General features: G+C 38.0%; 1 protein-coding gene across 1 annotated transcript in view; it reads left to right on the top strand.

Moving 5' to 3' along the window:
- MRE11 (MRE11 homolog, double strand break repair nuclease) overlaps nucleotides 1-13,685 on the top strand; it is a gene marked incomplete at its 5' end in the record, with an annotated part of 126,849 nt that extends 113,164 nt beyond the window's left edge. Inside the window, 2 exon segments of the mRNA XM_072402671.1 lie at nucleotides 1,930-2,020; nucleotides 10,510-13,685. Coding sequence (XP_072258772.1) covers nucleotides 1,930-2,020; nucleotides 10,510-10,563 — 145 coding nt within the window.
- Nucleotides 13,686-17,845: the final 4,160 nt, after the last annotated feature.

Here is a 17,845-nt window from a genome sequence, read left to right as displayed (position 1 = left end):
GTTGTTCACTGAATGGTGGCAACTGGCGTACTGACGCTCATGGGCAGTCGTGGCTTTTTCTCAAGAGAGGTAAATAAGGGTAGCGTCCGGTGTTATGACTCATTTCGACCCATACAAGTTCTAGCACAAAGGTTGTACCAAGCACCAGGACTTATACCAAGTTGGACTTATTCCAAAGTGGACTTATACCAAGGTACCACTGTGTATCTGATTCAATCCTAAAACCCCTAATAAATAAAAGATATGGGTATCATTTACAACAGGATTCATTAGTATATGACATTTCTTTAAAGAAGGAGCCCCATCCTATACATAGCCATTGTTTATTTTGTTCTGTATAAGTCTGGGTGGAGAGATTCAACCAGGCACTTACAGAAAAGCTGATTGCAATCTATTCCTATTAGAAATTATTACAACCTTCCTCCCTCCATTCTATGTTCACTTGGAGGAGCCAGGATATAAGCCATAAAGGATTACTGCGTGTTCATGTGTTTATTCTGGATAGACTGGCTGGCAGAGGAGAGCTGTTCCTTTCATTATTTAAAGCCAGAGCAGCAACGCTTGCAAGAAGAGCTGCCCTGCCCTCTCAAGGATAGAGAGAAAAGATGCCACATCCCAATCTTTTGTACACTAATGAGAGCTAGACCAGAGAGAAGAGCTGCACCTCCTACTCCATCCTGCAATTACTAATAGGAGCCAAGCCAGTGGCCCATTAAAGAGCTGATCCACCTCTTTCACCTGTATTACTATTTAAAGCCAGGGCACTAGCAGTCAAGGGACGAGTTCTGCTCAATCTGTGTTATACAGAAATATGAAACTTAAACCTTTTTTTAAAGCTATTGGGCAAGCCCGTTATTACAGGAGAGACAGGAGATTTGTGGTTTACTAAGGACTCTATTATTAGTTAGAAATATACAGGGTACTGAGAATCATATAGTGACCTAGAGGTCCACCATGAGTGCCAAATAAAACGGTTACTTTAAAATAAGAATATAAATACTTACTTCTTGTTGCCCAACACTGCTATATTGATGAGGACCTTTCCTCCAAAGTCCGCTGAGTAATGTCAGTCTTAGGTGTCATCACCTACTGATTATTTCTGTGGATCTTTAAGTCACTATAGTACAATATAGACCCAGATTGGAAGAGTAAGTGGGCCCTTGTTGTTTACCTTTCTTTCTAAAAGTGCCATTTCCTTGGTTTCCATGCTCATCCTCTAGCTTTAGTACTTGGTGCTACTTTGATATGAACGTACGAAGATCAGCAGTTCTGACTTCAATAGCTCTATATGGTGGAGAACCAGCATGGAAGCTATATTCTTCAGGAAGTCACTAATGATAATCTACATAACTCATAATAGGTTACAGTTAGAAAGATTGTCATTTAAAAAGTATGGGAGTTGCCATTACTGTTTCCCTTTTGGAAATGTTGTTTTCCTGGCTGTCTGACTTTAATACTTTTGAATCCTAAACCAGGAACAAACCTTCTGAAAATGATTCTCAGAATTTCCTATCACTATAATTAATGATCGAATTATCAGCATCAGCCAGGAAACACCATTGACTGGAATAGAGTTAATGCCATAGCATTACATTGTCTTTCTAGAAATCATTGACCATAGTATTACATTACGACTATGATTGACACTTTGGAAACCCCAGTGATCTCCATTGCGGCTTGGGGCATTCTCTACTTTCAAATGGACAGTTCTGGCCGTTGACAGTTTGTGTTAAGAAAAAAATAAACAGCAGAATTCTTGATGAAAGTGTTCCCATAGCTATCAGTCTGGTTTTCCTCTTCACTCTGAAAGCAAGAACTTGGTATCTATTGGAAACAAAAACTTTCCCTTTAGAAACTCTTATGGAGGACACCTGATGTGCAATAATGGCATAATAATGTGTTTTGTTCTATTGTTATTTTATTTTATAGAGTTTCCAGCACTTCTTCCAGCTTCAGCAGAAAATTATCTCAGAGTCAGTCATCACGAGGCGCCGTCTTTATTGATGAAGAAGATGACGAGGTGAGATATGTTATTCCTGTGTGCTTTAAAAGTATGGGCGGACTGTTTAATTGCTCCCCTGCCAGGGCATTTTTGTACATTTTTTGCACAGATTTTCTATACAAAATAATGTACGTGTATGATAAAATTATTGTTCCACAACTGATTTCAAACGTGTATTTTTAGAAAAAAAATATACATATATTTTCATGAACACAAAGCCAATACAGTTTAAATTTTTTTCTAAAATAATAAACTTACAGTAAGTACAGATACTAAATTTGTTAAGCTAGCTGATACCCAATATATATATATATATATATATATATATATATATATATATATATATATACACACTTGCATGGTACTTGTTTGGCTTTGTTACATACACATGCTCAGCGTACATTTGTTTTGTGGTTGCATATTTCTATCACAAGGGGAGATACAAGCCCCATTGTAATAGGATTTTAGGGGGATGACAGGTTTATTTAGATATTGGTGGTAATAGGCTCCCTACATCTTTCCTACCAACTAGCCCAACTCACCTTGCAGAAATTTCACCAGCCCAACAGCCAGGAAATTATAGATATGAACTAACTCTGGTTCATTTCTTAGAGTGAGATCAGTGATAATGTCATCACTGGTTGTTCCCACATGAACAACCTGGATGATTATCATGGGGCTGCTCATGAGCCCAAGTTCCTTGAGACCACTACCTTCCACCAGTGCTATAGAATTACAGTGTTAGAGAAGTGAATCACTACTGAGACTCATCTTTTGTTAAACTGCTATGTCTAGGGGGTTTTCAATCAGACCACGTAGGCCTCAATGCAAGCAGCTTCGGCTGTAATTGTACCTATAGCTAAGCTATATTGCTCTAGTAATCCTTTGTCTTATTTAATAAATAGATAGATATTCGTGTACATATACACACATTCACACTTACCACTTCACCATTAAAACCACTGACAGGTGAAAGTAATATTGATCATCTCTTTGGACAGTCACTGTCTAATATATCCCTTGCTTCCAATCATGACTTATTGTCAGTTCTCAAAGGTAATACATAAAACAACAATGTAGAAAGAAGCATAGATGTCTTTACATCAGCACCACTCTCTCCATCATCGGGAAACACCTCCGCTGGAAAAGCATCATATGATGACCTGTCATTTAGAAAAGGTATTAAGAAATATAAAGCATAAAATTGTGCTTGGGGGAAAGCCTGGGCCATGGATTTGGGCTACATCCTTTAAAGAGACACTGTCTCACCTTGTCCCCAGGAAAAATTGTTCTATTATACTCATCTGCTTTTTATATTAGCTCCTTGCTCCACAGAAACAGATTTGCTGTTTTAGCTTCCCAGGGTAGCTAAATTGTCATTTTCCTGGTCAGGTGACAGTGCTTGGGTCTACCAATTGGCTACTAGCACTGGACACCATCACAAGGAACAGGTCACATGCTCCCCCATACCTTTAGGTACTGGTTGTTGCTGAGGAGGAGCAAGGAGTTGCAAGAGGGTAAGATATGTATAAGGGGGGCATTTGGTGCCCCTTGCAGAAACATTGGGCCTGCTTGATTAAAACTCCCCAAGACTGGAGAAGATTCCATGCGTAACCTGGCGATGCCCGGCCGGCATCTGCATCCCCGGTGTGTGCACGTTGGGGACGCGAGGCCAGGGGAAGCAGAGATGCCGGCCGGGCATCTGCCTGCGAGCCTGAGGCTGGGGAGCGGGACCGTGCGACTGGAAGGCTGGACCAGGCGAAAAATAAAATACTAAATATTTCTAAGTCTACCACTTTTACATTTAAAAATTCTTAATATTAATACTCCTAGGAAGGTTAATAAATCAGGTCCTCAAAGTGACAATGCCTCTTCGCTGTGCACGTAGGTGAAAATATAGAAGAGTTAGCATGTTTTTCTAACACAAGTATAAGCACGTTGTCCTGTGTTTAGCACACGTTTTTGCACGCAGTGTCACAATGTGATTTCAGTTTTCCTGCATTTCTATTAGACATAAAGCACATCTACAGTTTTTCCATCTCAAGCAGAACATCAATTGAATTTTCCTGTTGCTCTGTAAGAAAGATTAAGTTGGTACACGTTTCCTAAAGTCTGGTTTAAAAAGACAATACAGCCTTGTGACTGTATTGTAATCCTTCCCATTGAACACAGTGTGAATGTACATTCTTGGTGGATTATTATTTCCCATGTGACTTCTATGCAGATATGACTTGTAATAAACCAGCTCTTTTCCTGTTCTCTAGCTTGATAATCTCACTTGTACTCTAATGGGAAATCTCATTCATTATATAAAAAAGAAGAATAGCAAATGTATCTTAGAACAAGTTAATTTACTTATTTGTTGAGAGAAATAAGTGCTGTGCTGTCTGGCAAGTTTCTATGTTGAAGGGTACTTAACTAATTCGAACTAATTAGCACTGTTATAAGTCATTCATCGACTCACCTCCTGGGTCATCTTCATATGTAATTCCTGTTGCTGTTAAACTCTGCAATCAAGTTGTTTTTCATTTTGCACACATGCAGATCTTGTGCATTGTTGTAAGATACTGTAATTAATTATTGCTCGTTACCAGGAGTTAAAGTACGTCTTTAAGTGGCAGAATAAATACAGGCTCCCCAATAAAAAGCATTCTGTATGTGACTGTCTATGCCCTTTTCTGTTATGTTTTACCTTTAAGACCTAATAGGGCCAGGGGTTGTGATGAAAGGAGATAAAAGAAGCAGTATAGAGGTAGTAGGAGCTAGAGGCAGTGCAGGGGAGATGCTGGAACTGTAGGTTAGGGGCAGTACAAGGGATTCTTCTCCATCAGACTCCCCCTTGTGCTTTCTCTGTTCCTTTCCTCCACCTACATGGTTCCCAACCCCTCCCTATGAGTAGAGGGCAAGAAAAGTTAAGAAGCCTGAGATGATTTGGAAGAGTAGTACAAGAGGTTTATGAAAGAAGCACCACTAAGGTGATGACCGAGGAGATAGAAAGGCACAGTAGTGGGAACCTCACCATTGAGTAAAATGCACCCTGGAGGGAATTTCAATTTATTCTTTAAATGCAATTGCTTAAGTATTTATTGTGCAATTCTAAAGTTTTCAGTGGGCTTTAGTTAAGCCTAGATAAGCAACTGTCAGTGCAGGATTTGGGAACGGCATTATTTGTCTTGGCTTTGCAGGAGGGGGTTATAGGACTGATATTGGTGTTCTGCAGCTGATAAATATTAATTACCAGTGTAAATTTTCTGAATAGAGTCATGATGATGTTTTTTTGAATTTCTTAATATGTATTTAGTTTATTCCTTTTATACCAGCTTGACATCACTTGCAAGATTATTTGTTTTCCCTGGGGCCTCAACAATAGCTCTTTATCTGTTCTTTCACTTGCAGGGCCTGTCATTGTAATGAACTGTATTTCTTTATTACAGTGCTAGATATTAGTTTAAATGAAACTGATAAAAGCCAGGAGCTGGGGAATGACGCAATGGCCGGATAACTTTTCACCCTTCTCCGCATTTCCTCAGCACAATCAGTCTGCCGGCAATCTGAGTTACAATTTGCAGCTCTGGAGATGACTAGTCAATTTCCCAAAGCTACAAGGAGATGGGCCTATCTGAAATATTCAGATCATTTGCTTTATCAGTTTTATAATCCCTTATTTGCATAGGTCTATCACAACAATCATTCCTAAACATTTGATAAAAATGCACACAGATAAGTTAGCTTTACTGAAAACCGCATGTCAAGATTCATATTTATAGTGAGCTGAATTTCACTTTATCATTTTTTCAAATTTTAGTTTAATCCATCTCTTTGTTCCTCCCTATTGGTTTTTAAAGATACCTCATCACCAACATAAGAAATGCATAAAAATGGCAACTTTAAAATAACAAGGTACTTTACATGCTTACATACAGTGTTTGTCCATAGATTATTTTTATTTACCTGCAATCTGCCTTTGTACTTGGTAGAACATTTGACTACTTCAGGAGAGTCGATTTAATAGTACAGCTCCCTTTTTGCATGTCAAGCTCAAGTTTGCATTCCAGCTGTTAGACTACAGTAACTTGTTACAACCGAGTCATGCTGAGGAGCATCTCTGAAGACAACACATGTCATACCTTGAAGCAGATGGGCTACAGCAAGAGGACCACATTGGGTTGCACTCCTGTTGGTTAAAAACAAGCATCTGAAGCCCATTTGTACCGGCCCACCAAAATTGAACAGCAAAAGATTGGCAAACTTTGCCTACTCTGATAAATTTCAATTTCTTCAGCAAAATTTGGATGATGAGGCCAATACATAAAGCATAGATCCATCCAGCTTTGTGTCAATGATTTAAGCTGGTGGTGGTGTAATGCCGTGGAGGATATTTTCTTAGTACCAACTGAACATTGTTTAAATGCCACAACCTACAGTATAATTGTTGCTGACCATGTCCATGTAGTGTACCCATTAGGATAACATGCCATGTCACAAAGCTCAGATCATCCTGAAATGGTTTCTAGAACATAACAATGGGCAGCATGGTGGCTCAGAGGTTAGCACTCTGGCCTTTGAAGCACCATGTCCCAGGTTCGAATCTCAGTTTGCAGGTTCTCCAAGTATTTGTGTGGGTTTCCTCCCACATTCCAAAAACATGCAGTTAGGCTAGTGACATGACTATGAACTTTGTAAAGCTCTGCGTAATATGTCGGTGCTATACAAATGCTGTGTAATAATAATAATAATAAATTCACTATATTCAAAAGGCCTCCAGAGTCACCAGATCTCAATCTAATAGAACACTTTTGGGATGTAGCAGAAGAAATTCACATAATTGATGTGAAGCTGACAAACCATGAACTGATTGCAGCTATGATGACAATATGGATCAAAATCCCCGAGAAGTGTTTCCAGCACCTATGGCATGAAGGATTATGGCAGTTCTAAGGGGGGCCCAACCTGTTACTAGCAAGGTGTACCTAATAAAGTGGCTGGGGAGTGTATATTGCATTGTTCCTGAATAAAATGAGCTGATGAAACCAATTTATATCCCCCATGAGAGATTACAGATCTCAGGTCAAACAGGGCAAAATCTATTTTAGTATCCCTGAAATATAGGGTAACGCAGCTGGAATTGGTTTAGCTGCTGAAGAATTTATTGATTAGAGATTGCCCTGTGGCCATTTTGTGGGCAAACGGATTCTGAAAAATGTATTGTCTCTCTTAGTGGGGACAAGATGTCAGGTCTCAGTAAGCCCATGTTTCTTTAATAACCTCATTAGCACTATAGTACTTTGACTTTGTTCACATTCACTTATAAATCACTGTGTTTCACTTCAGTATCAGCATCACTCTCCCCCAAGCACTATCATTTGAAAGTTTCTTCTCTATATATGTATAATTGCAGCTCCAGTCAAAAGCTTTGCACATGCTTTATATTTCAAAACCCCAACACTGAGATGTTGTGCTATAATTTTACAGCAGCTTCAGCTGGATTGCTGATGCAATATAATGGATACCATGTCCATCAGCGTATTACCCATTACTCATCAAGCTAAAACGGTATTTAATGTTTTGTAAAAACATGCTGTTAGAACATCATTACATCATTACAACGTTCTCAGCTATTTTACGTCATCTCTGCTCAATCCAAAACGAAAAATAAAAAATTTTTGTTGTCTCTTGACTCAAATGATTTTAGAAAAATACCAATTTATTTGTACCTGCTGCTATTATCATGACTGAATTTTCAGACTCTACTACCCACTTCAAAAGGTCTGCTCTTAAAAGCAAACCCTTCACAATAACGTATTAAATATTCCCAGAAGATTGTAATCAGAAAGGCAAAGTGATGATTAGGAGGACAGGGATTTACCTCTTGGAGCTGGAGATGGCCAAGGTTTTGATTTATTCAGCACCTTTATATCCTTTGGTGTTGTAGTAAATATTATCAATATAGATAAAATATGTCAAGTAAATACAATTGTGCACCAAACACAGAAACAAAAGAAGAAAGCCCTGCCTGCATGAACCTTAGGGTGGATGTCAATTACTGTTGTTTCCTGCATTTGACGTGAGCATGGAACGCATGTCATTCATAGGTCAGCAAAATCCCATTGACTTTAATTAAGCAGATCACTCTGCAGTTAGGAGGTTATGTTTGATCTGCTTAGCACAGCATATGCTATTGAAGTGCAGGTAGAACGTAGCCTTTTCTTGTCAAAAAATGCTTTTTCGATTGAAACACTGGCATTTGCACTGAAATGGCAAACACTTATCAACATATTTCTTAAAAGTGGAACAATGAGCAATATCAAAAATTGCATAAATTATAGTTTTATATCCTATTTTTTTTAAAGTCCTAATTAAACGTGTAAGTTTTCATAGATGTTGATTCTGTTATTGGAGTTGAGATCTATCCCAAAGATGCAATGTGAGGATTGTATTTATGGAGGCTCCAAAGGACTGGGTATGGACAAAGCTATTGATATTTAGTGATCTGTATATAATTTATTTGTTTGTTTTAGGAAGAATGAAAAAAAAAATGTTTAGTGCATGTGGGTTCTATAAGTGTACTTGTTTCACAGTTAACCCCGCTCTGCTTCAGCCTTTTTCCAAACCAGAAAAAGTCCATCACATTTACACAGCTCATCCCCTCACTTTCTCCTCACTTTGGCCTTAACCCCCTCACCAGCCAAGGTTAAATCTCACAAAATCACACAACTTACCCCTTGTCTCGGTCTTTAATCTTTTCACAATCCAATTAAACCCAGCACAATCGCACAACTCAGTTCCTCTTCAGTTTCTTACTCTGTCTACTCTATTTTAATATGTAGCATGGGCTCTGAAGGACAGACAAAATAGTCTGTGAGGTTAAAATTGCAGAAAACACATACAGGTCCGTTGTAGGTTATCAAAACCTTGTTTCAAAAAGTTGCAAAATAGACGTCACACAATTTACATGGAGATGGTAGCCATGAAGCAGACTGGCAAAGCCAGCCAACCATGGAGGCCAGAGGAAAGATGCATCTAATGTTAACCAGAGTTTTATACCACAAAGACAACATATACTAGCCTTTTTTCTTATAGGTAGGGGAGCATTGATCTAATATGAGCAAAGCATTTTTGAAATGCCCCCCTTAAAGGATTTGTATAGTAGGACTTCCCAATGCTTCATAAACTGCCGTCTTCCCTGAGAGGTCCCCCCTCTCAGCAGTTTGTATAAGAAGATAAGAATCTGTTAGGGATACTCAAGACAAGTTTGGGGTTTCTCTAATGAGATGGGAAGGAAGTTTTGTTTGTAAGGCTGTGATGTACTGGGATGATTTGATTAGTAGACAGCTAGTCAATGGAGTTGGAGAGAATGAAATAAGTAGGGGATTTGATCTGTTTTCACATGGTGGGAGACTTATAACCTACGTTGCACTAGCCCTAGATCCCAATATGCAGCTGTTTACAAAGCGTGCAAGAGGGCCCAGTCAGATTGAAAATTGCTTAGGTAGAATAAATACATCTCATAGCTGAAGGACATGTTTAGGAATGAGCAGGTACCTGTGTGGTAGCCAGTGAGTGGGAGTCCCTTATTCAGGAAAGTTGTATCAATTCTTTATCTGGCCAATTGTCAACTACATTAGTAGAACAGCAGCTTTGTGATACAATTCAGTTAGAAATCCCACTTTTGTACTTGGGGGGGAAAATCACTATCATAATGTACTCTAATTTTGTTCTTATCCAAACAAATGACAGAGATTTGCTTTTCTTAAAAAAAAAATCATGTTGGACTGAATATTGACTCTGTTCTATACCTTCCCTTGTTACATTCTTATACCAGATTTAGGAATGACATGAAAATGTATCTCCAGTTTTGAGAAAAAAACCCTTCCATCTAACAAAAGAATTGCAAGGTTTTTATAAATTTCCTCTCTCCCACTGATTTTGAATGATATGATCAGGCACCATTGTAAAGCTAAAATACAAGATGATAGTAATAGAAAAACTGATCTCCAGGAAGATAGAAAATACATGAATTTTGCAACTCTGTAAGAACCTGCATGCAAGCAGTGTAAGTACCTTATTTTGACCTGACCATAATTAGGTATTTGCAGATCTTTTATATCAGAGTGAGACTTCCATATGACACCAGACGAGCACCATGTCCAGTCCCCATCTGGTCAGTGTCCATGGACTATTCAACTCTTTTTGGATGGCTTGTGTATGTGATATCCTTTCCTATCTTATTTAGCGGGGATGCTGTTTCCAAATTGCTTTCAGCAACACCCTTAACAATGTAAAAATAAAACATTCTCAATAAAGTATGACAGGTCATGCACATAAACCTATGAAAGTCACAGAATAATTTTAGGTAAATGTTGCATTTTTAATGTGTACTCTAAATGTATCTTGCACTAGTATAGTCGCCTTCTAATTCAAAATGGGAGTTATGATGTTTCATTATATTTCTGTGTTTAGCTGTGCATGATTTATATTCATAATATTTTTCATTTATTTTGTTATAGGATGAATTTAACCCTTTCAAGAGCACGGCACCTCCCCGAAGGAACCGCAGATAGACCTCAATACATGTCGGCTGTAGTACTGTCTGTTTAGTCATTGTACAATATTATCAGTCTATATCTGTACAGCATGGACTATTACTGAAAGGACAAGTGACTATAACTGAGATTATAATGTGGAGGAGGTGATGACCTTTATTGATCTCCTTTCTGTGGTTCACCCATGTGTGTCTTTATGGTGCACCAATGAATCAAACTGACATGTTACATGACATTTTTAGCCAGTTATTGTTTTTGTTATTATATGTTTAAAATTAAAATTGACCAGACACACACTCAGACCTTTTTTCCCACATTGGATTTGCCAAGTGTTTAAGTAAATCTGACCAATCCACCAGACTGGCCATCCAAGTGTACCTGATGGCAAGCGTAATGCTTACACTCTTAGCATGCTACTTCTACCTAATTCTATTATTTTTGTTTAGATGTGGTGTTAATTACCTTTTGGACAGTCCCATGGCAAAATCATTCTGTAGTTGTTGTGTCTGATCCCCTCCTACAAGGGCTTTTGGTGGTGTTAGCTTTGCCAGCAGCATTCTTACTTCACAATATTAGAAATTATTTGGGAGCAAATTACATCCCCATTTTACATGATGACCATAGCAGTGCAACAGAGTTGAGAATTCAGTTGTGTCCAAGCTATATACAAGATTAGGTCTACCAGCAATGACACAAAACTGGATAATAGGTTATGGTTGGAGTTGACTTATACTTGTTCATGTAATTTAACCACTTTGACTTCCTGGGCTTTTCTTAGATGCCCCTATTAATAACATTGTGTATTCAAAACACACCAAATCACAGATAGCGGCACATTTATTCCTGGCTGGTGTATTAATTCAGCAGCATGCAATGTAAATAAATCAGTAAACAAGTATTGCCCCAGCTTAAAGCAGATCTTCCATTACAATTAAAGGTCAGCTTACGCTCTCTGGCCCCCCTTTCCAAGTCACTTACTTTTAACAGGTAAAATTAATGCACCCCATCTTCTACATCACTGGACATTACAATACTTCCCGGGGATTCCTGTGGAACACAGAGCGGGTGAAATCTTGCCAGAAGATGCTGTAGTCAATCGCAAGATTTCAAATTCCTTCAGGATTCTCCCCAGATGGATGTTACATCATCAATGCCCAAGCAGCATGGGTAGAAGTTGTTAACATAGGTATATTTTTAACATTTTGCGTTCAATTTTTTATCAGGAGGGAGCAGATTGTGTTTCAATTTTAGTGGAAACTCAACTTTAAGATTAATCCTAAACCGGAATAACAATTTATTCATTCCTCCCCCTACACATGGTTCAGGATTAGATGTGATGTATTTACCAATCCAGTCAATGTTGGACTGATATACTGCTGAAACATCAATCGTAATTGTAGTTTTCAGGGGTATATATATAAATATATATATATATATATATATATGCTAGATTTAATGGGCCTGATTTATTAAAGCTCTCCAAGGCTGGAGAGGATACACATTTATCAGTGAAGCTGTGTGATCCAGCAAACCTGGAATGGATCTGGTCCTAGATTTTAAACATTTGCTAGCAATCAGCCGATGACTTCTGAAATTTTGAAAAAAAACATTCCAGGTTTGCTTGATCACCCAGCTAAACTGATAAAAGTGTATCCTCTCCATCCTCTCCAGCCTTTTAGAGCTTTAACAAATTAGCCCCAATGTTTTTATTAAACCCAACATATAATCTAATAAAAAAAAAAAATCAGCCAGTGCAATATAAAGGGCTTTGCCACGTGAGTAATGGTGTCTACAGTACAAGATGCAAAAAAATAACTTTATTTGAACAAGTATATCTTTCATTGTCCTAAGTGGATTTCACCCCGTTAATGTCAAACACTACTAAAACATAATTATTAATGAGTGAGCAGTTACAGATGATGCACTGCTGGTTTGGGGAGTGAGGCACCCACACTGTATAGGATAATCAGTTAAATTTTTGCAATGCTGTCGTTACCAGCTAAACATTCACAATGTGACCTGACACATCGAACTTGGTGTATGAATATCTGAGTGATCTCCAATGTCATTACCTCTGGGAAACCACCATATTCAAACTTGAAGGTTCTGTCATTTTGCATCTGACAATGTCCAGGCTATCATCACAGAATGGAACCTGGAGCAGCAGCTCCTCGAGAATACGTTACCATTTCAACCCTTCTGTCATTGTTTATTAATCACAGCAAGCCGGCCAAAATAGCTGAATGACAACCTATGTAATGAAGGGTAAAGAGGTCTAACACGAGAGTAAAATATATTGATAGCCTTGAAATGTATGGTCAATCAATCTTGTTGACTACGGTAAAAGAACCTTTAAAAAGTATGGCACTTAGAAGGAATTGTAAATATTGTCATTACACAGACTTATGTGTTGGCTGGCAAAGGGGATTGTCCCCATTGCCACATAAATAAGGGTTAATGGAGCTTTAAATGTTATCCTGCTGTGTCGCCGATATCATAGGAGTAGATGTACAGTGTGGATATCTTCCGTATGCCAGCTGATTGATATCATTTCAACAATACAACAGCTTTTCTTAAATTGCTCTATGCTCAATGCAAAGCTAAATAACCACTGGCATGATATCCTGTGGGATGATATGGTAATGATCACTGTGTTGCCGTAATCGATTCAGGTCGGTTTTTCTTCTTAGAAGAAAGTAGTCAGCTCTTCGCTGAACAGATCACACAATATTTCCCTATATTAGGTGTACGTAGCAGATCCATTTCTGCCACTTCTGCATTCTTTCTTTTAAAATGCCTATTGTATCGCAGTAAAAAAAATGCAAATTTTCCAATCCCAATTATTTCCTGAAAAATGGCAAGTCAATATGGGATGTTGTTTTTACAGTTCTGCTATTGGAGGTTTCTAATGTGATTGCAGGGATCTCTAATAGATGACTCATTGAAGAGATCTTTAGGTCTAAATAAATGGAGCTTTGTGTTTTCCTGCTGTTTTATACAGTTCTGTTATTTTCCAAAATAATTTTAATTTGTCTTGCTGGCTGTCTGCCTTGCTAATTATAAAGGCAAGGGAACAGAGCGTGTTTTTGGCTGATACCTAAGTTTAACAAATTATTTTCATAATAAAGTTTTTGAGCAAACTTTCTTTTTCACTTTGCTTTTTTAATACCACTGAGAAGCCGGTTTATAGCAAGGAGCAGATAATATCTTATGTACCTGCATTGTATAAGCAATCCATAAAATACATGTTGGGGTCTGGGGCATGTATTGAGTTGTCTATGCTGTTCTGTCTGCATTTAGGCCCAATTAATCCCAAAATAGAATTAAATTCTTAATGAAATTGTGTTAATGTAAATTTTAGGTATTACTTGAATATCCATTAAATATTACTTTACAATATCTTTAACTAATTGTCTAGTTGTTCTTAGAACCTCTAATATCTTTTAGTTTACTGTGGAACTGAATCCTGCAATCATTTCCTGTCCTTGTTCTGCCGCAGGATGCCGCCACCTTCTTCCATTTTTACTCCCTCCTTGCAATCCTCAAGGGAGTTTATTCAGTCCGGGCAAGCACAGGGGAAGCAACAAAAGCTGAGCTGCACATGTGCAAATCGGCTTTTTTGACAGTTTCACAGAGTAATCAGGCGGGTAAGAAGGAATATTGCAGAGGGGACATCATCTTCCCGTTTTTGTCATAATGACCTGCCTGATCTACATTTTTAAAAGTGAACTTAATTTCCTCTTTATTACATTGAGATCCTGCATTTCTGCCGCCTATTTTCTGTGACTACAAGCCCTGCCACATCCTGAGACACATGCTTTCCACTGTAATGCAAGAATGCTGGGAAATATATTGTCCAATAATCTATTGCAATTCCTTCTTTGGTTGTCACGTGGCCAATTCTGATTGACCCCCCCACCAGCTGAATTCAGAGGTGAGAGAAAATAGCTGTAGTGTAGTGCCCATGCCTATTTGGCCCATGATAATCTATCTACTACTTTGCTTCTATAGCAATCTTTCTTGACTTTTTAACCTCCTGGGCGGTTTATTTCTGTCCAGATTTAAAAGCGGTACATTGTTTTTCATGAAAATTTATTTTACATTATAATATAATAGTATGAGTATATTAAAGTTTGAAAGACAAAATCCCATCAAAATAATAAATAAATTAAAAAAAATACATTTAATCAACGTAGACATGATTTTGTGTTTCAGACTTTATTATTCTCAAACTATTATATTATACTGTAAAATTCATTTTTATGAAAGACAATGTACTGCTTTTAGACATAGAAATTCATTGTATTGCATTCAATACAGTTATTTTGTAATTAATGCAATACAAAATAATTTGAAATTCCCGCCATGCCCCTAGCGACTGCGTCAGCGCACCCGCCGGGGGACAGATCGAGGAAGAGGACGCGGCCAGAAGATGGCAGGAGCCTGGAGGCTGCCGATCGGACCAGGTAAGTGTTTGTTTTTTACTTTTTTACCTACCTTGAGTGTAACTCGGGGTTACCGCTTTCAGTTTGTTTTTTTTACCCCGAGTCACACTCAGGGTTACCGCTGGGGAGGTTAAAAATAGGAGGCATTAAAATGACTTTCAGGTCTTCAGGGAACCCCTGCTATAATCACTAAACCCACAGCTCACAGTACGTTTATGTAGTAGGCATTAGGAAGAATGCCTCTTAAATTGATGATTATTGGGATGAATGTCACCCACACAGATAGCCAAAAAGATTATTGGTGTCGCTTAAACTGACCTGAGAGGCACTAATTACTTATTGATCCTCTAGCAACCTCTGAGAGAACCCTGGATGAGAAACTCTGTTCTGTACACTGTATTCACTTATGAACTTGATTGCTATTAGAACTTTATTTTGGGTTTAGATGGGCTTTCATCTACCTCATATTCTCTAAAATTTGGTATTTGTCCCACATTGTCAGCTAAGCTGGTTTCTTTACCCAAATTTGATGGTAATAAAATATCTGTGGACGGGGAATATGTATAAAAGTCTTGTTGTAATTTGCTGTAATTAATCTAAATTAAACTGACTCTGTAATACAGATTTCTCCCCACTGCATAATACTAACATGCATTTCCCATTCACCTGAATGTTTACAAATGACACAAACCAACTGCCCCCCTGTCCTGACTTTCAGCACCATTTAACCAGCCATGTCACTCAGTGTCTCCCTGCTGCCATGTCTTGTTACTGAATACTTCTACAATGAAAGTTCAAACTGGAAAAAACACCAAAATATTTGTCTTTCTGTCAACTACTCGACTATCTGAATCCATTTCGTTGTGTTGTATTTGACCGTGTCTGATCTATCTTACCTCTGATTCAATTACTTCTCTGTCCTAAGGTTACCTGCCAAATAATATAAATCATGGTTTTCTGTGGATTGGAGTGATAGGGGATCATAATGCAATAACCTGCAAGGCTGGAGAAGCGTGCCTCTTACTGCCCACGGTTTGCTAACTCAAAGATTATTTTTCTGCATGGACAATCTTCATTTCTTACTTTTCTTGTTTGCCTTCTTTTTACTGATAAGTTCATACAGCAAGCATAGGGACAGGAAGAAAACTATAGCAATATCTAACAAAACTCAGACTCCAGTCTTTTTAAAAGGTCTAATATTTCCCTACAGTTTTAGTTGTCAGAGCTGTGTATGTTAGTGTATGTCTAACAGTGTATGTTAGACACGTTAGAATAATGTAGCTGAAAATGATCCTTTGTGATCATTTCTTGTGACACTAGAGCTAACGAGCTATACATACAGAGCTATTCAGTTCTATGGCAAGGGAAGGATGAGCCAGAGACCTCCAACTCTGACCTCCACAATAAGAAAGTGGTCATCCCTGTTTAGTCATTCATTGATTTGCCGTTAATAAACAATGTTGTGGGAGCACTGTGCACCGATTTTTTGAGATGGTCATGGTCGCTCTTCTCAGGCAACAATTATCTGAGTTGTGTACATATCTTGTTTGTGTTTAATAGATTGGGAATAGATCAAACAGAAAAGTTTTTAGGTCTGTGTCTTCCTGCTATTAGCATTAGAAAAATCCTGGCACTTTCGAGAGATTTCCACTAATATCTTTGTCTGCCTCTAGGACAGAAAGTGAAGGAAGATCTCCCCAGAAGGACACAGATGAGAAAAAAACATCCCTTTCTACCCTATCTAAAACTAAAAATGTTTTGACTTGTTATACACTTTAATTGTATTAACAATTTTGGCCTTGTTTGTGAACCGTAGAGGGATGCCAATGTGCAAATTATTTTATCTCCTCAATCAACCAGAATGATTTTGCTTTCAGTTTTCACCCATGTATGATGAAAACTCTGGCCACTGCTGTCACTCTACTGTGTGTGATGCTGAGAAGCGCATGGTGCAACAAACAGCTCCTGTGCAACCAGTGCACCACTAAAAGACCACTAACTATTCAAATCAAGTTTGGGCTAAAAATTGATTCCTCAGCAACTTTTTTTTAATAAAGGAAAGGCGCTTTACCTGTTACATTCGCCTTTTCTTTGGTGTTGTCCCCTGAAGACTTACTCCCCAATCCAGCATACAGCATTATTCAACTTCCTGTTGGCCCAGAGTGTCATGGCTCTTCCTTCAACCCTAAAATTGAAGAAAATGCTATAGTGAGCTGCACCATATGATTATGTCACCAGCATTTAGGATCTGCTTACCACCCGTGGATAAAGACAACCTGTGATCTCAGTAGATTAGATTCATATGAGAAAATGCGAAGTGTGATTTGGACAGTGAAAAAAAAAGCAGAATACTAACAAATGTGTTTACTGTCAGCACTTGTGCATGAGCCAGAGCTTTATTGGCTCTCTCTAATGTACAGGAGAAAAGGCTGGAACCAAGCTTAAATATTTACCTGGAGTTTAGTTTTAAAGCAGAACAAATTCCTAACTAAATTGACATTTGGTTTGCTAAAGCACGCTATGTATAAAATACTTGTTTTCATCCTTTGCTGGATTTCAGTTTTTCTGCGCTGCGCTGTGTAATATATTGGCGCTATAGAAAAATTCTGTTTAATAATATTCTATAGCAGAACCCATGTGACAATGCAAACCTTTATGGAGGGATCTTTAGATATTATTTTTTTGAAAACTGAAGTTTACAAAGGATAAAATTGACTTTTGAGATTTGACTAGAATAATGCTTTGATATCATTTTATTAATATTAATAAATCTACATATTTTTTCAGAAATAATGTCCATATATCCTCTTATTTAATCATCACATCCTTGGAGCTTATTCAGTTCCATCTTTCAA

This window comes from Pyxicephalus adspersus, chromosome 1 (genome assembly GCF_032062135.1).
Source record: "Pyxicephalus adspersus chromosome 1, UCB_Pads_2.0, whole genome shotgun sequence".
Classification (NCBI taxonomy): domain Eukaryota; kingdom Metazoa; phylum Chordata; class Amphibia; order Anura; family Pyxicephalidae; genus Pyxicephalus; species Pyxicephalus adspersus.
The sequence above is the reverse complement of the archived record's forward strand: the minus strand, read 5'-3'. Positions and strand labels throughout refer to the sequence as shown.